Raw genomic sequence first — 24,105 nt, 5'->3', positions numbered from 1 at the left:
TACAATCGAATCGTAGCCTCTGAATCGTAATCGTTATCGAATCGTTAGGTGCTCCAAGATTCCAAACTCTAAGATTTAGCATTGGAAAGAGACACATATAAGGCATGTTTTTTCACTTTTTTTCCCCCACAAAGTATAATTTCTTTAAAAATATGCATTTATAAACACATTTTAATAAATGGTTTTTAAGCACTTCAAATGTAATAATTATGATAAGTTTTTAAAATGTTGCTGTCCCACCGAAATATTTTTAAACAAGAATAAAGTGGAAAAATGCTTGGCTTTATTAAATGCTTCATTGAGCAACTCCATTCAAATCCGCTCAAGCTGCTGACTTACGCACAATGAGTTGCCAAAGCAACTGTTCAACAAGTTAAACAATGATTGACGCATACATCACTTTGAAGGTTGAGTCTCTGGCAAGCTCAAACCCAAACTTTAATAAGCGACTCCAGCGCACTGCTTGTGAGACTACGCGATCAGCTCGGGATAGCTCATCTTTATTTAGATATTTTTTAATTGGACAAAAAAATTTGCTATGGACTGAAGGCGCAAAGTAGTGAAGGATCGCTGTATTTTCATATAAAAAAAAAAATTAAAAAAAATTAAATGAAAATGTGTATTTTGACCTCCTCCACACAAACATTCAAGATTACATAAACTAAGTAGAGGTGTCCCAATCTCATATTTTTGCACCCGAGTCAGGGTCACCTGATTTTGAGAATCTGCCAATACTGGGAAAAAAAAAAAAACGTTTTAAAAAATGCTTTTGTTTGGTTTTAAAAAAAAATAAAAAGTCATAAACATGTTATCGTCCCACTTTCCGCCTTCATAATGTGAATTATTTTTAAAGAATAATAACGTAGCAAAATGCTTGTCTTTATTAAATCCTTCATTCAGTGAGTCCACTCAAATCCGCTCACGCTGCTGAGAACAGCCTCTCACTTACACAATTAGTTGCCACAGCGCACTTACGACTGGGATTTAAGTTTCACGATGATTGACACATTTGTGCCTTTGATCGTAGAGCTACAAAGCTTCGCTGGCAAGATCAACACTACAAACCTGTCAATCATCATTAACTTAAAGTACCAAACGCAAGCTGCACTGGACAGTTTGGCCACACTGCTTAGCAGGAGGGAGGGTGAGAGACTGTACAAGCATGAAGCAGAAAAACAAACATATATTTTTTAATCAAATAACCAATCCTTTTCACCCGATCCTGAACCTCTAAAATATATGACGTAATCATCCCGATTTCCGATCACCTCATCGGATAAAGACATCCCTAATACAAAGCATGTATTATAATTATGGATGTGCGCAACTAGTTTACCCGTACTCATCATTAAACGTTTCGTATTTTACTAGTCGATTAAACGCAGCATGCATCTTAAGCCCCTTTCAGACATACGCTGAACTCCAGTCAAATCCCGGGATTTAAACGGGTTGCCCTTATGTCTGAAAGCAATTTTCCGGGTTTACTGACACGGAGATAACAAGGGCATTAACTGCATAGCGTCCTAGTATAATGTCTGGGACTTCACCGGGACGTGGCCTGCATGACAACAGCTGACAGCTAATTCTCCGGGAATAGCGCGAAGGCTGATGACATAAATATCATATTATCACAGGCCGATTGTCATTTCCTCTTTCTTCGCAGTTAGTCAAAAAGCTGTAAATAAACATTGCAATTATCAACATGGCAAACTTAACACAACACATTCAGTAGGCTCTTACCTCACAGTAGAACTGGTGCATCTTCTCATAAGCCAGTGTGAAGAGGAAGGTGCTTTTGAACTCCAAAACAATGGCCTTGATGGTGTCATTGATGTCAAATCTAGGTCCGGGAGTCTTGCTGTCCAGATGGTAATTTGTACTGCGATCAAGCTCCATGATCGCCCTCTTGATGCACAGCTCAAAGACTTCCTGCTTGTAGGGAAAGGTCGACTGACTGCAGCAGGGATAGACAGATGCCTCCTCGCAGTCTTGGTTTTCCATCCACTGTTAAAATAAGTAGTGAAGTGAGTTTTTCAACACTATATATTATTTAACACTTCAATGACAGCAAAAAGCATGTTTATTTCATATTTTATGCCCCTGAATGAAATGGACCGCTTGGATGTGTGTGGAAGCGATCGATGTATTTATTCAATTTTTTTTAAATTGTGCGCCATGAAAATAAGTGACTTCCTGGATTGCCGAAGAATGCGAATGTGACGTCAGCGGGCAAATCATATTTAGTATACAGCCAATACTACAGTATGCAGAACGACTGCGGATTCAGATGATTTTGCGGATTATTTCGTTTATTTTTCGCATCACGCCAGCCCAATGTACTGCAGGCATTTGTTTGCTGAGGCATGTGAGCCTTTTTGGGTTTCAAAAAGTTCCTGTTCACCGCGGATAGTGGCCAAAACAAGTCTGACAACTGGGACCATTGGACCGACAAAGGGGTGAGTAAGGTGCTTGTTTTGTATTATGTCAAAAACTGGGATCATGACACACGTTTTAATAAGGAGGCGGCTTGCATTTTGTGGGTGACAATGCTCCTTGTCCAGCAAGAAGGCCATTCGGCCGATGACTTGCGGCTTGTCACATATCATGATCACTTCCACCCTCTGGGTCCTATTCGCGTGCCCGCCGGGACTGCGCTTTCCTCGGCTTGGCCACGAGCAGCTCCCTGCTCCGACGTCGGCCGATTTGTCCACCGAGAATGGGCTACTTTTGGCGTTCATTCCCGGCAACGAGCATTGCCAGCCCGCTGTGGCCACAGCAGAATGACGAGCCGTAACTTGCTCGCCGCCGGGGGCTGGCCGATCGGTAAAGACAATCAACCCCTCCGCCGTGTATGACATGACTCGGAGTAGTTTTGTGTGATTTTTCATTTTAGAAAGGCGAGAATAAGACTTTGAAAAGCTGCTCGGTTTGAGTTAGCATGTCGGCTAGCTGTCACGCCTCCTGTTTTGTTTACGCTCTTTCTTCTGTCGGGGTAGGGAAATGACAAAAGCTGGACTAACGCCGGTGGCATAAAATACCGTTGGGGAGAGGAAGAAGTCTGCAGTTTTGACCATTATGCACTAATTTTGCCCTGTTGTACTGAAATTTTTTTTAATATTTCATATTCCATTAAGCAAGACTTATTTGTCATGATCATATAATTTATTTAGCAATTGGGGGAAAATACTTAGATAAACAGAATATCCTGTAAAAATATTGGGGTAGAGATTGAAACAATTACATTTTGCTGCTCTCTGTCGTATTTTCCTTGTTCTGAATCTTCCCCCTCAATGGGCTGAATTCTAAATCAGATGAAATCGCGACCCTGCTGACGTCATCATCCATCTGGGGACGCTAGAGCGCTATAATGACAGGCGGGTCTAAACGGCAGATTAAAGGACTAATTTGCGCCTTGCCAATTTGTTGTAGATAGTCAAAGCGTCTCAAAATATGATTCTAATTCATATAATAATGCTATTTAAGATTTTTTAAAGCAGTCATAGGCACTTAAATTATGTTGGGTTAATGAAAAATGACACACTATCACTCAATGCAACATTAAATCATTTATTCCCAACTATATTCAGAAAAGACAACTCCTGGCAGTCTTTTTAGAGAATTTTGGCTGGTCTTTCAAGTGTCACTGAAAATTTGATGTTTTGGCTAAATGTGGAGCCTGCCAAAAGAAAAATTAGATGCTGTTGTTTCATCAGTGCAGTAGTGTTACACTTAATAAATTGCGAACTGACCTGCTTGAATGTCTCAATGAAGCAGCTGGTGAAGTCCTGCTCATCCGACTGAAAGACAAAACTCTGGTTTCGAAGCTTCTGGCAGAAATGGAGGATCCACAGCTGAGAGGCTGGACTGGCGATGTTGAAGCTACTGTCCAGGATCAACTTTCCTTTGTTTTTGGGATTCAGGGGGTCTCCGTTATCCAGAGGTGTGACACCCCAGATAATGGTGATAGGCATGTGGAGGTCCTCTCCATGATGAACCCTCTCAAACATGAAAAGTTTCTTGTACTCTGCGTCGTAACGTTCAAAAGGATGAGAGGAGCGGAACACCTGAAACTCAGCCAGCTCCAATGATGGGAGCTTCATCTTGGGATTGACGCAAACAACATATGCCCCACCCATTGTAAGGGCAAGAAACCAGAAAAGCCACAGATAGCGTAGCTTGATGACAATGCAAGGAAGAACTTTCTCAAAGAAGATTCTTGAGGCTTCTGAGACATTAAACAGGAATTTGTTAACCTTCTGGCAGAAACCTGCAACAATCATCTGGATGCAATAACCAGTTTGCTGGTGGTGGGGCTTAGAACAGGGCAATGTATTTGGTAGGTACCGCTCATGTAACACCACCACAGCTGGGAGCCACGTGACCATGAGGATGTAATTGACCAAGATTGCCGTTCCGGCGTAGACGCCAAAGCAGCGTATAGCAGTGATGTTACTTACATAGTTAGCATAAAAAGCCGCAGCAGTGGTAAAGCTGGTGACAAACATTGACAAGGCAGCATGCTGCAAAGTCACACTGACAGTTTCTGCAAGCTCAGCATGAGGCTTATCAAATTTAGTGTAATTCCATACATCGCAGAGCACAAAGGCATCATCTGCACCAATACCCACCAGGATGATAAGAGCTGTTAGGTTCATGAAAGGAAAAAACTCAAAGTTGAAAACCATGCGGTATAGAAAATAAGATACAATGAGGGAACTAATTATGGCTATTATTGTCATTAGCGTGATGAAAACAGACCGTGTGTACACACACATGACTAGGAGGACTATAACAATGGCTATAGCTGGGTACACTGTGTCCATAAGGAGGTAGTCCTGAAAGAGGTCGTGTTTAATTCCAAACTCGATCCCAGTGACTGTGGTTATGCCGTCAGAGGAGTTCCAGTTCTCAAAATTGTCTAAGTAAATGTTCATCATAGACTCTCCTTTCTCCGTGGGTGAGAAGAGCATGCTATACATGAGCACTGGCGGAGGATGTTCCAAGCTTTTTGGACTGAGGAAGTCCTTATCGACCAGGAAGTGCATTATTTGGTAGACGGCATTGTATTTAGTGCACTTTCGAGGCACATTGCCACACTTTAGCTGATCCTTGCGCCTCAGGACCATGTCCCAGCAATCGGGTCCCAGAGTGCCATTGTGGTAGTACTTAGCGCACGAGCGCATTATCTTGAGCGTGTGCGATACGTCACGCTCAGTGATCATTTGGCAGGATGACCTATTTGTGAGGGCTGCTATGTAGTTACCAAGTGTCCAGCTTGGGCAACATGAAGCATCATTGGTGCGCTGACAGAGGCTCCAGTAGTCATGATGAGAGCGCACCTGTGGACATAGGAAGGAAGAGTAAATATAATAATAATTCCTTTGATTTTTGTAACACTTTATTGGACACTCAACGACGCTTTACATTGTATTTTTCTTTCAGGGCATTTCCACATTAGACCAAGAGGACTAGGGTCCTGTTGGAGAGCTACCTCGCAACAACACTTGCAAATGACTTATCAAAAAGGTTAAGTATTCAAACTGCGCCAACCGAACTTTCGAAGAATCACGTGGATGAAAAGTGCACTCTAAGTTTGGAAAAATCTAGAAGAGAAAATACCTGCCTCGGAGCGGAGGGAGCGTGGTGTGACACTGCATGTAATGTTGCATAAGCACATCATCGATGACATAAATGCGTCGACGAGCACAACATCCCGTCGACGGTTAATGAAGGGTTAAAAAAATATATATGCGTGGAAAGTTGAGAATCGCAGACACTCGGTATGCAATAGTAGAGAGTGGCACAAAGCAAAAAAAGCGCACCACAGTGGCCAAAAATATTGACTTATTTCAACGAAACAAGAGGGTACACTGTTGTGTGTTGTCTCTTCAATGCCAAGCTTGGCCACGCGTCGGCCATGAATGAACACCTAAAGCACTGTCAACTAGTAGTAATTTTGGAAGAGGACAGGAGACAACAAGCTGGCAGATCGTAGGTCTATCTAGCTAACGGCATTTTTTATTGACTAAGCCTGTCGCCATATGCAATAAGTCTCACGGTAAATAAAAATGAGGGTGATAATTTTCACGGCTGCGTTTTATCGCCGAGTGCGTGCGTGCATACATTTGTGCGTGCGTGTTGATGACATATGAGAGACCAGTTCTATTCACAGATATTTATTGGTCATCAACACGCCGTAGAATTAAAGTTCAGACATACAAAATAAGGAAACACATCTATATTAAACACTGTAAACTTTAGCATTGCTACATTGAGGCTAATGGGGAAAAAAGACAACCTACTTTAGCCTGGCATAAAACATATGCAGTCTTCTCCAAAACGCAAACTTGCGGTTAAAACACTTCAACACTGAAAAATCGCTGGTTAACAGCATTTGAAAACGATTAAAAAAAAAAAAAAAAAAAAAAAAAAAAATCTATTACTGACAACACATGCAATGACAAAAACTGTTGTTTTTTTTTTTTTTTGCAGAGTGTAAAGCTTATGGTTAGCAGTTTAGCGAACGTACTTCCGGTGAACATTTCAAGATAAAAGCACGTCATGTTTGTCATATAAATAATGATTTCTGGAGTTAATCCCACATTGTTCAGAATTCAGATTGTACACTAAGAATAGCTTTAAAATGACACTCTTTATGAAAAATCTGATTTGCAATGAATAATTATAATTATTATAATACTATTTTGTATTATAGTATACTATAACATTAATGCTAGATGTTTTTTTTTTTTAAAGAATTGTTTTGAATCATGTTGGAAAGGCGAAGTCAGTGTTCTAAATCTGTTTACATTCCATTCTTATGCACTCGTTAATGCTAGTATCAGCATTAGACCTCATTGTTTGTGATTTATTATTGTTATTTATGTGTTAATTTGTACTTTAGGGCGGCCGTGGCGCAGTTGGTAGCTGGAGTTGTCCTTGGACCGAAGGGTCAGTGGTTCGATTCCCGGCTATGACTGCCCACTGTCAAAGTGCCTTTGGGCAAGGCACTGAACCCTGATTTGCCTCCAGTGGGTTAACAGCGCCTTGCATGGCAGCAGCCCCATTGGTGTGTGAATGTGTGCACGAACGGGTAAATGTGTGCAAATGGAAAATTCTTTGGGCATGGTAACTATGCAGATAAATGCGCTATATAAGTACTGTCCATTTACCATTTTAAATAAAGAATCTAAGTCTTCCAAAATGTTTTTTGTTAATCAATAAGCATCAACAAAAATTCAATTGCTAAATTTTATGTATATAAAAAAAAAAAATTAAAAAAAATGGATTAATCGACTAATCGTAGAAATAGTCGGCTGACTAATCAGGACAAAAACAATAGTTTGGGACAGGCCCTGAAGCGGAGGGTCCGCTTGCATTCACAAACGAAGCAGGGTGCACTTAAAGCGGACCGAGACCCACGATTTTTGAGTGGACCAGAGTTTGTTTATTTGGTCCGAACTAGAGTTTGGATGTGCGTTTACATTTACAAAACGAAGCAGACTATTTGAGGAAAAGAACTCTGGTCAGTTGAAAATGGACCAAACAGTGGTAGTGTGAAAGTGCCATCACTCCGCACTCGATGGTGGTAAGCCACTTCGGTAGCTGCGGCTGCTCTAGGGCAACCCAACAGAAGCGAGGCAGGCAATCTGCATCATCTCCCACCATCCAACCACTTGTTCTCACATTCCTTTCACACAGGCACGTACAGTGAAGTATCACAACGTAAATGGGCTCAGTTGGAAGCCGGAGTTGAACCCCCGATCCTTTAATCAGTGCACAAGCCATTGAACCACCTGCGCCACCATCACCCCAGCATTTATAGAATAGCAGAATGCATTCATCAAATACAGTCCACCACATTCAACAGACCTTTCCTGCAAAACTACAGAACTGACAACTTGAGCTGAGAAGCACATTCAGGAGGAAGTTCTGTGTGAGAAACCATCGACAGATGAGGTGCATGAAAGCCTAATCTACCTACCACATTGAATAGAAATATACTATGAATCACAACATGACCATGACACATTCTCCTGTTGTTCCTCATTCGTACCCGAGTGTTGTCCAGATTACACATGGATTTGATGGCCTGAATACTCCACAAACTTTTGCCTTCAGCAGATGAGAAAACTAGTCTGGAATAGCTGGAGCCTGCATGAAGCAAAAAGGGGAAATACATAAGATTAATACATTTTTGACAAAACAAAAAAAATACCAATTTAAAGCATTTGCCTGACATACAAGCCCCCCTTATATGAATTTGAACCTGTTTAGAAAACTTACCAGGCACATCGCAGAAAAACTCCTTACTGAAGTCCCACTCTGCATGCCGTTTTTCTCGATCAAAGCTCTCTTCGGGCCATTTGGGTTCTTGGTGACTAGAATTGACAGAAATCACTATGATTAGATGTTTTTTTTAAGGCTGACAGTATGGCTACAAAAAAAAGTACCACATTTTTCCCACTATAAGACGCACCAAAACGCCTTCCATTTTCTCAAAGCCGACAGTTTGCCTTTTATTTAGATGCGCCTTATACAGTATATGGCTCAATATTGGTTAATCATGACATTCTCTTTAGTGTAGCACCAACTAGTGCATGCATAAAGCTACTACAACAACAGGTTGACCAAAACAACTTTTTCACAATCCAATAAACCCAAGAGTGATGGAAGAAAAATATTTTGTTCATAGTAATTGAAACCTTTAAACTTGCCATCTAAGAAACAATTATGGAATTTTCATTTTAAAATGATGTCCTTTAAATGGTGTCCTCCTGCATGAATCAATTCTTGAAATCTCCTATTGACCACATAAAAAAGAAAAAATAGGTGGAACTTTGTGTATTGGCAGACATGAGAAAGTGGCACCACTGCGAGACACTGACCTTGAGCAAGTAAACAATGTGCCATTTTAGTAACCATGGTGAATTCGGGATGAAATTCACAGTATTCTAGCTCAGATGAGGAATCAATGAGGAATCTCAGCAGATTTCAAGAATGCATTGGTACAAGCGGATGCCATTTAAAGAACGTAATTTGTTTAAAAGTGAAAATTCTATCACTGCTTCTTAATTGGCATTTTTTTTTTCAAGGTTTCAATTACAAAAATAAAATGTTTTTCTTCTATCACCCTCTTTTTTGGGATGGGGGGATCACTTTAGCGCAGCTCCATGTATTGGATGATTAACAGAATCCCAACCACTACCACTACTACTGCACCTTAAAATGTGGTGCGCCCTATCTAAGAAAACGGTTTTAAAATAGGCCATAAATTTACGGTGCATGTTATACTCTGATGCGCCTTATCGCGCGGAAAATACGGTAATCAAAAACATTACCCTGCCAACCATGCTGAGGCTAAAAAATTGATTTCTGACACGTTACACTAGTTACAATGGATCGTTGAATCACAGTCATGCGAAAGCGATATCCTTCATCAAAATAGATTATAACCGCAACACGTATTGATACAAACTAAAACACATTCAATAACAAGTCAAAAGTATGTTGCGTTAAAACTACTCTGCAAGCACACGTGAGACAAGTTACCCAGTTGAATGTAGTAGCTCCTATCTACATGACAACACTACCACGAGAGTGAAAACCAGATTTTGACAAAGAATGTTTGTTTTTCACTGATACAGCTGTATTCAGTTACTTTTTAGCCTGCTCGTCGGCGTATTTGAAGGGATAATTGGCCAGTGTTGCTTTGTAGCCAGTGTTTTTCACCATGTTGTTCCATGTAACCAATCGTTGACCGATGGCAGTTCCTCGAGGTTCAAACCCCTTTTGAAGAAATAAAAACAAAAAGAAAAAAAGTTAGTTTGTTGGCAAACTGCTTCACTATTAATTAAACAGACGTAATTACTGATATGCATTTACAACAGGTTATACAGTATATTGGATTAAATAAAATATAAGAGTAGCTGTATCATTGGTCAAAATTAAAGGTAGCAGTACAACAATGGTACTGGTCACTTAAGTTATACTGCATTCTTCTTTAGTGCTGCAACGATTAATCGATTAACTCGAGTAATTTGATTAGAAAAAGCTTCGAATCAAATTGTGCTGCTTCGAGGATTCGTTTGATTTGAGTGGCGTTGTAATGGTTTGATTTTAAAGTGTTTGAATTTAGTTTTATTGATTTGGGTGGATACACTACCCTCTAATGGCAACAATGAATATGACATACAGTATCTCATCTAAAATGCCTGGATCCAGCTGCTCCCTGTTTAGACCAACATAAGGCTGTAAGTTTTTGTTTGAGCAAATATGATTGTTTATGCATTCATAATCTCGTTTGGAGGCATATTTAACAGTTTTTTTTTGTGGAAATATGTGTTTGGACGATTTGTTAAGAGCGTTCTTAAAAAAAAAAGCATTTTATAGCATTTAAGCTAACGGACCTTTGCTAAGCAATTTAGTCAACTGTTCTTTTGTTGTACTTCTATCCTCATTTATTTTATGTTACACTCATGTATGTTAACTTATTGTGAAATGCATTTATTGCTTTTGTGAAATGAAAGTGCAATTCTGCAGTTTGCAAAAACACTTGGCAATTTAATGTTGTATTCACATTTAATGCTCTTTTGAAAGTGCAATCTTAAAGGCAAGCCTATGTTTTACATCTCCTAAAATTGATTCTGCAACTCATTAAATAGTCCTAATCAGATTTCTTGATTATTTGAACTAACTAATGGATAGATTAATCTATTACTTAAATAATCGATAGATGCAGCCCTATTGTTCTTCTAGGTTCCTATTTTCTTGATATATACTTTAGGCTATAGGTAATTTTGCACCTTGGGCGAGTTATTTTGCATCTCTACATACCAAAAGTGGGTCAGAGAAATCGGGGAGGTCAGGAACCAGGACACCCACCAGAGCGCACACAATAATGAGCACTGTGCACACACCAAGCACCACCACTGGCCAATCGGCTATCAGCTCAGAATAGCTGAAAAAAATCAGAAAGAATAAGATCAACACATTCACATTTATCTATTAAAAATCCAACAATCTATAAATATGGACACAAGGAGTGTAACTGAAAAACAAAGAGATGCCATCTGCTAGTTTACAAAAGCCAGGTACAGACAGACACAACTCCCACCAGACAACTTATGACTCACTACTGAGGAATGACAGCAGTGATGGATGGATGACAGGAATAATGGGGGGAAAGGAGGAGAAGAGGGCCTTGCAATCCAGAACATTAACAGGAGACTTCGTTTTTGGCAGGCCTTACCTTTTGGGGAATCGAAAAGGCCATGCAGGGCTGGAAAATAAAATGAGACAGATAAATAAGGGTTACATTTTAATGTCAAAGCAGCAGCCAATCCCCCCAAATATTTCGCAAGAGTTTGGAAGAAGCGAGGACTATTTATGATGCCATGTGATTTTTGGTTTTCAACATAAGCAGCAGCACGTACACGATAGTACACACTGTGCACTGCAAACCATGAAAATTATTTGTTCTGACAATGGTGAACATAATCGCATTCACATTTTTTTTCTAAACCATTTTTAAATGTTTAATACAAGTCCTGTTTCACAGTTTCACATGCACAACTATGGAAACGCATGATTACTTAGCAAGCCAAAATCCTACTATCACATTTGGAAATGGTCTGTGGCTAAGCATGACAAAATTTATCCAGCCAAAAAGAGCCATGACGCACAAAGTGAGTGCATTGGCATCAATTGAATTAATGTTTTGAAAAGAATTAAGGATTTTGGAACCAGGAAGTCATAGTGAAAGCTTGCCTCCTAACTGAAATACACCTATGAGCGCATGCATGAACCCTACTGAAGCAGGAGTGTCAAGTGAGTGAATATTAGCTTGACATGATTGATGGACTTTGAAGTAAATGGTAAATGACTTATACTTGTATAGCGCCTTTCCACCGTCAAGGCACTCAAAGCGCGTCATACTATATGCTCATTTACCCATGATGATGAAGCATCAGGAGCAATGTGGGGTTCAGTATCTTGCTCAAGGATACTTAGGCGAGGTCACCAGAGCGTGGAATCGAACCAACAACCTCTGGATTGGGGAATGACTACTCTCCGCCACGCCACTCCATAGTGAGCGTCTCCGTGATGTGTTGAAGTCACCACACGAATTGCCAACTCGCAATGGCTTCCCAACAACACACCGACTCCACCGATGGCCAATCACAGCACGACTCGAAATATAAACATTGAATAGTCAAGAAAGTACCAACAGAGTTCCGCACGAATGCTATTTTTAGACCGCAAGGCTGCGTGACGTCATCATCGTAAACCCAAAGGGGGTCAACATAGAAGCGCCTTCGCATACAACCAATGCTAGTACTGGTCGTTTTCTGCTGGTAATCTTTCAAAAAAGAACCTGCGGAGTAAAAACTGCTGCTATGGAGCCTGTGGAAACGACTCTAGACATTAGGACTGTCCACACACGAAGGATGTTTTCTTCATACGTTTTCCGGAGCCCAAAACTCCAGAGGGGAAAAAATGTGAACAATGGATCAACTTGTGCGGATTTCCAAAAGGCCAGTTTAACACCAGCAAGGTGAAGCCATTCACCTTGCAGTAAGCATTTTGTTGGGGGCCATGGTCCTACAGATGAAAATCCTGATCCACTGCCTGCCCTGAAGAGGTAAGCCACTTTGATATTTTGACTTATTTTTAGGCGTGGTGTTTTGCCATGCTGCTTCCGTCTGACAATGAATGACCTGAAAAAAAAGATAATTTTATTTACAAATCACAACTGTCATGTAGGCCTATTTTATAAAATATTGATATTTAAATAAATTTGCCATGTTTGGCCTTGAATTTTTTGTATAGTAAGCCTGTTCATGCCTGCAGGTAAACTCTAAATTTAACTGCTTTATCTTTTCTATTGTAAAGAAACTGCCTTATTAAGGGGGAAGTGTAAATAAATTAATAGAATTTAGATGTTATTAATGAAAAAATTAAGTGTTCATTGGCTGTCACTGAGTAGCATTTGCGATCGTTACACAAAAATAGCAATATAAATTACGCCCGAAGACGGTCAGAGACGAAAGACAACCAGAGGATATAATATATAGGAAAGACAGGGCATATGGTGCCAAAGGAGAGCTTGTTGAAATAGGAGAATGTCATTGTCAGTGGCGTAAGGTATTCCACACAAGAAAAAGGTGTCGATAAAAAAGCTACTTCTGGATCAGGTCGGCTCTTTTTCCCGTCTTTTTCAGCCCTCGACACTCAAGCCATCTCTTTAACTGAACATTTGTTTGTTCTTTTACATCTTTACCAGTGAATTTGGCACCAGGGACATAATTTTTGGACAGAATTGGTAGGTTTAGCTCAGTAAACATTTCGTTCGTATTTCCATGCATTTACTATTAGGGACAAACGGAGGTTGACCCGCCTAGCAACAATTGCTAACAGGTCAAAGAATCATGTACCTTCACCATTATACTAATTTCTTAGCACCTAGCTACACCTAAGCAGGATTTCTTTTTTAAATGTGTTTTTATTTGTTAAAGTGAAGTCTATTAAGCATTTTGCCAGTAACCTGGCATCCTAAAATTACACGTATTTTTACTGTTTTACAAAAAATAATTCCTCTAATAAAACATTTTCATGCCATGACAAAGCATTCTGCGCATAGCCTGTTCTCAAGCGTGTTGTTGCAGGATTTAATGTTTTTCTTTTTTAATTGACGCAGAAGAAAAAAACAAAATAATGATGCGCAAATTGAAAAGTAACTTGCCCAAAAAATTATGGTGCAGTAATTAAGCAAACACCAAGTAAAAATAAAAATGAAAATACATCACACTATACTAAAACAAAAATTTCTTGACGGTGTCATGATGCTTCACAAACAATTTCATTTATTTGAGTTTGTCAGAAAATGTTTAAAAAAGCAACTAGAAAGTTTGGCTCCTGTTAAGAGACAGTAAACAAGAGCGGAATCATTTTCATATTGCTGGACATTTTTTACCTGAAGTATGCGCATCCAAGCCACAAATATTTTCCCAAGGTAACCTTGAGCTGTGAAGCAGGATCAGGACACGAGTCATACCCCTTCTTTTTCAGTTCAGGTATAGAAAAAACATGCTTGCCTAAATCCTGATTGTACCTCTGTGATTTAGTAATCAGAGCCATATAGTGTGACCACTTTTATTGATAAATTGTCTTTGGGTGATATAGACAAAAGGGACATTTTCTCCCAATTAGAGCATTTATTACCAGTAAAGATAATATATTAAACTGTAAACTAAAATACAGAGAACTGCTGTCACAATGTTGAGCTACAAGTGGATAACAATGTAGCTTTTGTGTCGATGAATGTAATGTCCTGTAGTGGGCAAGAAAATGTGAAGCAGGGCTTATTTGTAACAAAAAATAGTGGCATTATAAAGGCAATTTCACCCTAACGAAGTATATTATTTACAGATACCTCCAAACAAAGAGTGCTATAATTGAAAATGAATGGCACTTTCATTGTCCAGAGCAAAAATACATCAAGTGAGCTTGTTAGGTAAAAAATAGACCATATTGATGCTATGGCTCTTTAAATAGTGAACTACAGAATATGATTGTTCATGTTCCTAGATTGGGTCACTGAAAAGGTAAGAGCAGGTCTGTTTGACCTCAGGTGCCCTGATGCTCCACCCACTCATACCCACACTCACACGACTTATTTTGCACACAATCCATCATAAGCGCTTTTGTAAAGCCTTGGAATTGGCCGTGGCTCAAGTGCATACTTAACCCTTCTGGATATTACCGTGTACCCATGGGATTTGCCCGTCCTCAAAACAAAAAAAGTCCCAATTATCGTAATTTTATTGTGAGTGTCGGGGGCTCATCGACATAATTTATTAGAATCCCTTTGTAGAACTGGCACTGGGCCATGAAACGTGGACTCCAATCGTTGTTCAATGACACCAAGCTTCACTCTTTCACAATTTTACAAAAACTGCCCCAGCAAGAGTTCGTGCGCGAAGAAGTGTATTTCAGTAAACTTCCTGGTTCGAAAATACTTTTTTCTACCTAAATATTCACTCCAGAGTCGCTGCAGGTTTCAACAAGCCAAATTTAAGACTTTATCCAATTTTTTTTAAGACCATAATAAATTTAAGACACATTTCACATCAATACCAGAAAATAGTACAAAAGACTTGAAGGAAAATTGGAGCCCTGGAATTACTTTCAAACAAAAAAAGCTGAAAGTACACTGTATTGCTTTGGGTGTCAAATTCGTCTCCTATAGCACGTTTTTCCGGTGTAGCACATTTTGGCAGAAGACCTTTTTTTCTCCTACTCTTGTCACGTCTCATCCCGTCTTTCCTGTTCAGTTTGCTTTTGCTGCTCGTTTTGTTAAAATTGACAGTAGTGTCATTATCATTGATGTTCCTTTCGCATTCAAAATGAAAGGGTTGAACAGATGTCGCTAGAGTCATACTCTGAAAGCCCGGCAGCATAACCATGGGACGTCACCGCCCTGCGACGTCAACAACAATAGCGACCAACTAATTTTACAAATATTATAAAAACAATAAGAGGGGTTTTAATATCAAATTATTTTAACTCATGACCATGGATCCTTTTAAGAAAATACACAAATGTAGTAATATCAAATAAGGGTGATTTAAATATGCTACGTGACTAATGTGGTCAACAGATCAACAATCTGCTTTAAAGCTACCACAAGAAAACACGATGCTTAAAAGTATGTGAGGGAAAGACATGCGAAAAGTATTTTGAGGCAATGAAAAGGTAATAAAAGACTCAATAACAACACAAATAGTAAGTACTCTTTTAACCGATGAGCGCATGCATGTGTTGGACGTCTCGCCGCGTACAAGGAATTCTAGTAACCCGGTAGTATTCATCGAGTGACAGTGACAATCTACATAATCACCTCGAGCGCCCTCCGTAGGTCAAAACATGTACTCAATATTATAGATTTTTAAATCAATGGAAATATTTTATGTGTTTCTCATAACAAATTTTAGTAAAGGATAAAATTTGTGGCTTATTAGAGCCTATAAGTCGTTAAGTCCCAGGTTCCCTTTAAGAGAGGCCCAACTAAATGACAAATCCATGTCGAGAAGAGAAAAAAATAACACACAAAAAAATACCATAACAAGAAGGCCAAGTAAATTATTCTGTAAAATTTTCACCCATTTCTTCCCTATCTTTGAAGCAATGGTAAATATAGGATTATGCAAATGAAAATCATGTCATTAAATGGTCCCAGTTTCAGATGTGGTGATGGGCTGTGGTTTTTTTTAAGAAAAGTCAACTCCCTCCTCCCAAATATGGATCACTTGGAAAAAGGAGGGGTTTGAAACAAATGGCTTCAATACTAGCATGCTTCTTTGAGAAGTGAAAGCATCGTTGCTGTGTGTTGTTTTTAGAGGTGGGAATCTTCGGGCACCTAATGATTCGATTACAATTCAGAGTCTACGATTTGATTATAAATCGATTATTGATGACACCCACCAACCCCCCCCCCCTCCAAGTTATTAGCTGCTTTTAATATTTCGTACATTAGTTACAAAAATTGAACAAAAAGCCTGTCAGGCTTAAATAAACGACTATTTCAGTATCAAGCTAACAGTTCAAAACAGTAAATAAAATACTCAAGTCCACATTCTGTATCAGCAGCTTTAAACAACACTCAATTAATTTAATGTTGTGAAACAACCGCTGAAGTTGTTAAAATTGCTCCCTTTATTCCATCTGTCTACTTTAGGCACGAGAAAGTTTTTAAACTGTTTCAAAGATAGATTCAAGTCAAGATTTGCCGATTTTTGAGTATTTTAGATAAAAAGTTAATCACGTTCGCTTGTAAGATTCACTACAAAACCCTTCTCCTGCTTTATGATGGCGGCTGTTTACTAACGCCGGCAAGTCTGTCATTTCGCATCTAGTTTTCTATACATGTGCTGCTAACGCCGTCGAGTCTGTCATTTCACATCTAGTTCTGTTTACATATGATATCTATTATATACCGTAGCATTATGTGGACGTAGTTTTGTAGCGGCTGTCGGCAGCAGTCAGGTATTAATGTTCTTTTTATCGAGCGGCATGAGTTGAGCCAGAGCCCTGAGTTTAGCACTGTCATTACCAGGGTAATGACAAGCATGATGTTTACTCTCGGGATGCAATGCGGTCCGTTCCTCATTGCGTCCTGAAGACCGCGCTGACTGTGTTTTAGTTCGGCTTTAATTGACATATTTACATAATCGGAATTTAGATGTTTGTGAATCGTTCTCGAATCTTCCACGGCTGAATCGTGAATAATCTAAGAATTGGTGTACTATTTACACACTGAGAACAACAAAGACTATTTTATGCTCGCTGTGCGAGTTACTCGGAACCAATTATCAAATCCTGGAGCAAGTCTGATGTGATTTCATAAATATTGTATGTATTTACAATGCAAGCAATTAGGAAAAATACACTTACCTAATTCCAGTTGGATGTGTTGAACTTTGGAGGTGCTCCTGCCAGGGCTGGTGATTGTGGTGGCGTAGGCAAAGTGGGGCTGTAGGGTGTGTAAGATTAGGCCGGTGGTGTGAGAAAGTGCAGGCAGGAGGACAACAAGAGCACGTTACAGGGCTCCTGAGTTGAGCAACTAAGGTAGGCCCATTGCCCTTGCCTGGAATCTGAAAAAGAGGGCATTCCTGCTCACCAGAGGGGCAGCAAAAAGAGTGAAAGTAACATTGCTGGCAGCAGAGCGCTGAGGGATGAAGACAATGGGATGGAGTGTTTGAGACGTGGCGTTTGGCTTGCGTTTGAGAGTCTGTGACATCGGTGCCTGTTGGGTGGGGGAGAATCTTAAGAGTTCCGTTCTGTTTGACAATTCCACCGTTTTGGGTTGGTCTGTTTGTTCTCTGGGTGTGTGATCTCTGCCTCTCTGTTGCTTGCAACTGTCCAGATGCTGCATTCCTGATTGAAGAGTCTTCATCTCCCTCCGCTCTAAGACTGTCACCATTTGAGGCAGCTGTGATAGGCACCTGGCCAGTGCTGTCTTGTATGCTGGTGATTGATGGAGCGTTTTCATTGGTACCGGGAGGATGGTGCCCTTTGCTGCTGAGGGCCAGGGGGTCATCAAACGCTTCGCTCAGGGCCATTGTCCTCTCCCAATGAGCGTGGTTGGAATACAGTCACTCCTCTGAAAACAGAGAAACGGGAAAAGGTATAAAGGTCGGTTTGGTCCACCAACTAATCAGATTTCAATGCCTGATTCCAAGAGGTGGGTAGTAACGCGTTACATTTACTCATTCACATTTACCTGAGTAACTTTTTGAGAAAAATCTACTTCTAAGAGAAGTTTTACTTAGCCATACTTTTTACTTTTACTTGAGTAGATTTGTGAAGAAGAAACGCTCTTACTCCCCTACTTTGGGCTACACTAGTGGTTACATTTTTCCTCTTTATTTTACATATGAATATTTACTTTTATGTTTTTTTGCACCAGAGACGCCAAATGTGGCACTACCAGTTTCACCAATGAAACATCACAACTAGGCATGTGCCGGTATGAGACTTTGACGGTACGATAACCGTGAGCAAAAATACCGCGGTTTCACGGTATCATGGTATTGCAATTATAGCTCTAAAATGTGTTATTTTGAGATGTATGGGTTAAAAAAAAAACATTTTTTTTTCCATTGAACAGCATTTTTTTCATTTTTCAGAACATAGTTGCAAATTGGAACATGAATATATTGTTAAAATAAATAATCAATAAAAAATATATATATATTTTAAATAAAATTAAAATAAATATAACTTATGGACTATACCCACAGCCACAGCTCAAGCTGCTCAAGATTAGAGCAAGGACAAAATAATTTCTATAAAAAAGTAAACACACTTCTAAATATTTTTTTTTTTTTAAATGTATACTGCATGACTTTTTTTTTTAGGGTGGAAAAGCTCAAGTGAACTTTCTCCATTTTTAGCCACTGTGTCAACTCTACATGATGTCATGCCTTTATGTTAAAAATAACAAAGAATCCATAAGTTAATACGTAAGTTAAAAATGTAAAAGTTAGTTCAAATGTTGTGGAAAGGTTTCATCCAAAAAAAAAAAAAAAAAAACATTGGGAGTGAGTCCGCTCCTTGATCCAGCGAACGTGGATTTGTGCTTAGGGCAAGATCATCTTTCACAATTAGCGATCTTTGATGATATCCCTTTTTCCCCTTCATTCAAGCGAATCAAGCTTGTTTACTCACTCTGCGGCTGTAACACTCGACAAAGTTGGTCTCCCAGCAAAGCCTAGGATAACATTCGTCTTTGTCAGTTTTTAGTTAGTTTGTATATTGAATTTGAAAGGATTTGTTGAAGCTACTCACACATGGAAAAATACAATTGTACAACATTTGAAATGTATTCATTTTGTATATTCCACTTAGCACGATATGAGAGCTCAATAAATTGAAGAAAAGTACGCCTTGTGTTTGGAGTATTTGTTTTTGGGTTCGCTGACTGCCTAGCCGATAGCGTCACTTTCACACACAGCAACAAACAGGAAGGGGTGAGCGCTGCCGCCCCAAGCCACTTCTGGCTGTATTTTTGACACATGAAAAATAGCAAATACCGTACTACGGTCTGACGGAAAATTTTAGTGGTTTTGAAACAGCAACGTTTTCAGACCACGGTAAACCGTGAAACTGGTAACCGGCTCACGCCTAATCACAACAATAATCACACGACTCCATAATACCAATCGGACTCAAGCTTGCAGTTCTATGATCAAGCCAACCTGTTCAATCACATGGCGTCTTTAAAGCTCGGAAATAAGCTATATATTTGACATAGTGCGTCGCCGTCAACATGAATTAAAAGAGTGCATTTTCACCTTTCTCCCAGTTTTTATTTGGCACTGATTGGCCAAGGAAAATCAGAGATATAATCCTTTTAGTTTGATAATAGGACATGTTTTCTCCACTAGAGGACACTCAACCCCTTAGGACGAATGATGCTTCGTTTCTGTATTTTTTTTTTTCCGCCGGAATTCAATGATTTTTTTATCCCTTTGGCTTAATGTGGCTATGCATTAGGTTTAAGTCTTCTTCTTCAAACTATAATTACAACGATTGATATAGATTACCAAAAATACCATCGTTAAAAGAAAAAAACAAACAAACAAACAAACAAAAAAACATTGTAAGCAGTGACTCACAATGTTACTCACGAGTATTCTTTTCACCAAATGTTTTTTTTTTTTTTTTTTTTTTTTAGTTGTACATGAGTACATTTTCTGGATTAATATTTAGATTTTTGTATTATTATTTTGAAGTAACACAACTAACTTGAGTAAATACACCACACCTGCAATTTTTGTTCTGGATAAATTATTTTATACGATTTTTTTTTTCATTTAAAAAATGCCTTTGGGAAATGTTTTTGTGTGATATATTTAAAAAAAAAAAACTCACCAAGAAATGATTTCAAATTAAGATTAAAGAAAACAAAACAAAAAAATCCTAACACATCTCCTTTCAGCTTTGATTTTGATTTCAGCTTAACATAACTACCTATACTCTCTCCAATAATCTCCAAGTCTACAAGCCAATATTACTATATTTCAAGAGTGCGTCGTTTGCCCATTTACCGTAACTTAAGTTGAATAGGGCTAATGACAGTTGCACAACTACTATAACACGTTTACGTCACCTACACAAGAGAAGGAGGTGGAAATATTTGATCTAAAAGGAGATGTCAACAACAAAAGACTAATGTGACTGAAAATTCCAACACTTTGAGCATTATTAAGAATACTTCAATGAACTGTAGTCAAATGGTACAAGCAAATATATGCACAGCCATACACCTCCAGTATTAAGTGGCATGCTAAAAACTAGCTGTAGTGTTGAAGTAAATTAAGATATGGGTTTCCACTACAGACAATTAACATTTAAGGAATAAAATTACTGTAATTTCCCGAATATAACGCACACTTTTTTCCCCTAAAATCAACGTATAAAATCACGGTGCGCATTATACACTGGTACATGGATGGAAACAGAAATATACGTATATATTAGGGTTGTCAAACGATTAAAATTTTTAATCGAGTTAAATACAGCTTAAAAATTAATTAATCGTAACTAATCGCAATTAATTGCAATTCAAACCATCTATAAAATATGCCATATTTTTCTGTATATTATTGTTGGAATGGAAAGATAAGACACAAGATGGATATATACATTCAACTTACGGTACATAAGTACTGTATTTCTTTTTTATAACAATAAATCAACAAGATGGCTTACTATTATTAACATTCTGTTAAAGTGATCCATGGATAGAAAGACTTGTAGTTCTTAAAAGATAAATGTTAGTACAAGTTATAGAAATTTTAGATTAAAACCCGTCTTCATGTTTTTGTTTTAATAACATTTGTAAAATTTTCAACTCAAAAAATAAACTAGTAGCCCGCCATTGTTGATGTCAATAATAACTTGCACAATGCTCATGGGTGCTGAAGCCTATAAAATTAGTTGCACCCAAGCGCCAGCAGAGGGCGGCTAAACTCCGAAAAACACAACAAGTACACCTTTCACTGTGCTGACATTGTAATCTGTTTGAGCGGGGCATTTGTGCGTTAATTGCATCAAATATTTTAAGGGGATTCATTTAAAAAATTAATTACGGCTCGTTAACGCGATAATTTTGACAGCCCTAGTATATATACATACATACATATATATATATATATATATATACACACACACATATATATATATATATAAATCTTTTTTTTTTTTTTTTATTGACACGGCCATTTGTGTTGAAGAAACAAATGCGGCGATCTGTTGCCGACCATTACAGTACGTGAAGTCACCATTTTGTTTCGTTAATGCTTCACTCTGATCGGCCGAATGATTTCGTCTGTGTTAAATTCTGCTTTTTTCACTCTTCATAAAGCACAGAATTTAGTTTCTCAACTCATTTGAATCAACGTTTATTGCAGCTCCGCAACTCGGACCATAACAAACGTAACACAACACAGACTTCCTGTGTCCGACAACTATATCTGTCCCTCGGGAAACTCAAACCCACATAACAATAGTTCCTATGGTTACTGTCGTGTCGACAGCGATGAGCTCTCTCGGATTTCCGACTTAGGTTCTCACTTTCATTTTACCGTATCAATCCATGGAGGAAATATTTATTCATCATGATGAAACGAGCAAGTTATACAGCAGCCTTTAAAAGAAAAGTCACATCTGTTTTGTTTTCTCCTGGATTCTGGTTAAATTCAAGATCAGATCATATTATTACCGTAAATATTGTCAGTTTACGGTAATGTTTTGAACTACCAATGTGCTATGCTTGTGCTGTGTTTCACCAGTCAGTAAAATGACATTTCTGTATCTGTACACGAGCTCTGTTTTCTTGTATTCTTCTATTTATTGGTGCTAAAATTAGGGTGCGCGTTATACACGGGTACAATAATTTCCCCTAGATTTTACAAGTAAATTTGGGGTGCACGTTATACAAGGGTCCGCTTTATATTCGGGAAATTACGGTAGTTCAGTATCTGAAATCATCTCATTTTCAAAAGTAAAACATTTATGCTCTTTCCTAGAATTTTCAGCAGGATACTCAATAATGGAAATATTCACTAGCTACAGCTCAAAACTATTAAGAAGAACATTAAGAGTAATGTTGCCAGTACAATAGGTTACGTCTGTTTTTTTGTCAATATACAAAGGATACTGGAGGAGTTTGAAGCGCCCATTGTATGTTTGATTGAGAATTCCACGAAGATGGCTTATTCTTGTCCCATAGTTTTCATATAGCACAAAATAATTTCTGTATTCAGTATTTGCAACAGAACATCCTCCATCCACTTTATTTTATGGCTATTCTTGAACTGATGGTTGGCGTGGAAAATTTCAGACTATTCAACCCAAATTAAAACTGCGTTGCTTTAAACAGGGCATGTCACTTCTGGATGTAAAGCCCGTATAAATAAATCTTGGCAAGTTGTACAAGAGCAAACTTCTTTTTTTTTTTTAAGTTGGCACTGCATGACAACACACAAAAAAGGAATGAGCTGTGGCTTCCACTTGCTCAAAAGGTTGAAACTCTACAGCACGGCATTGGGCTTATTGCCTTGCAAAGCCCACTTCAAAGCCACTAACACATGTTGAAAGAAAAACTGTTGCTACTGCCTGCTATTTTCAGATCCTTCTTCATTTGGATTTATTTTGAAACACATATACACCAATCACAGTAGAGCTAGGTGTAAGGGCTTCGATGTAAAAACACCTGAGAAACACTTGAATAATCCAATTTCTGATTTTCATCTATTTTTCCCCCTTCAATAGAAAGAAAACAACAGTATTCAAAACTTTAAAACATTTAAGGCTGTTTCACACTAGCGGCAGCCCAGTATAAAAAACGGCCCACAGCAAGCACAAAACCGAAGGCGCCACGTAGGCTGACGTAGACACGATCAGGAAGTAAAAAGTGGGTGGACTCCAGCAAGCATATAGTCCCAAGCGCCAATGCATTTATTTTTATCCGTTAATAAAGACTATAAAGACTTTTAGTAATTTCTGTGAGAAGGTGAATTTATTTATTTTTTGTTATTCATGAACTAGCTAAAAAAAAACAAGCATCAAGATATCATTAAGCTTAGCAAGGAGATGTGTGAGAGCCATTTTTCGAGTGTTACCGAGCTTGCGAAACTTTAAAATAGCACATTTATCAAGGTTTCATCGACCTTGACTTGTGTGTATCCGCCGACCCATAGCAGAGACATCAGTACGCCTGCCCCTCTGCTATTGGATAAGCTGTTGATGTATGCGCAGCAATGCTGTAACAAAAGAACAAGTTTCTGTTTTGGGCCCTGTCCCTCTGAAAATTCACACAAGACTTGCCGCTCTGTCCAAAACGGCTGCCACCGCTCATTTCTGGCAAGAAGTCCACTCCCACACACACAATGAATGGGTTACGTGCACATTTTCACACCAGGCTGCTGCTAGTGTGAAATGGCTTTTAATATATTTTAATTAAACATGTCAGATGTTCAATAATTCCCTTTGGGAAAAAGATGCGACAACAAAACTGAGCATTATTGAAAAAAAGGT

At 38.7% G+C, this 24,105-nt stretch overlaps 1 protein-coding gene across 5 annotated transcripts in view; it reads right to left on the bottom strand.

Annotated features, from left to right (window-relative positions):
* disp1 (dispatched homolog 1 (Drosophila)) overlaps nt 1–24,105 on the bottom strand; it is a 116,462-nt gene that overhangs the window by 5,422 nt on the left and 86,935 nt on the right. For 4 of the 5 annotated variants that reach the window (XM_057822746.1, XM_057822749.1, XM_057822748.1 and 1 more), the window contains 8 exons: nt 17,455–18,163; nt 11,252–11,281; nt 10,837–10,960; nt 9,662–9,789; nt 8,287–8,381; nt 8,057–8,154; nt 3,750–5,339; nt 1,741–2,004 (listed from right to left, as the gene is read on the bottom strand). In XM_057822746.1, coding sequence (XP_057678729.1) covers nt 1,741–2,004; nt 3,750–5,339; nt 8,057–8,154; nt 8,287–8,381; nt 9,662–9,789; nt 10,837–10,960; nt 11,252–11,281; nt 17,455–18,122 — 2,997 coding nt within the window. In that variant the 5' untranslated portion in view covers nt 18,123–18,163. Of the gene's footprint in view, nt 1–1,740; nt 2,005–3,749; nt 5,340–8,056; nt 8,155–8,286; nt 8,382–9,661; nt 9,790–10,836; nt 10,961–11,251; nt 11,282–12,570; nt 12,720–17,454; nt 18,164–24,105 lie in introns of those variants that run through there. The other variant, XM_057822750.1, reaches the window with a different exon arrangement.

Source organism: Corythoichthys intestinalis, chromosome 19, assembly GCF_030265065.1.
Source record: "Corythoichthys intestinalis isolate RoL2023-P3 chromosome 19, ASM3026506v1, whole genome shotgun sequence".
Classification (NCBI taxonomy): Eukaryota; Metazoa; Chordata; class Actinopteri; order Syngnathiformes; family Syngnathidae; genus Corythoichthys; species Corythoichthys intestinalis.
The sequence above is the reverse complement of the archived record's forward strand: the minus strand, read 5'-3'. Positions and strand labels throughout refer to the sequence as shown.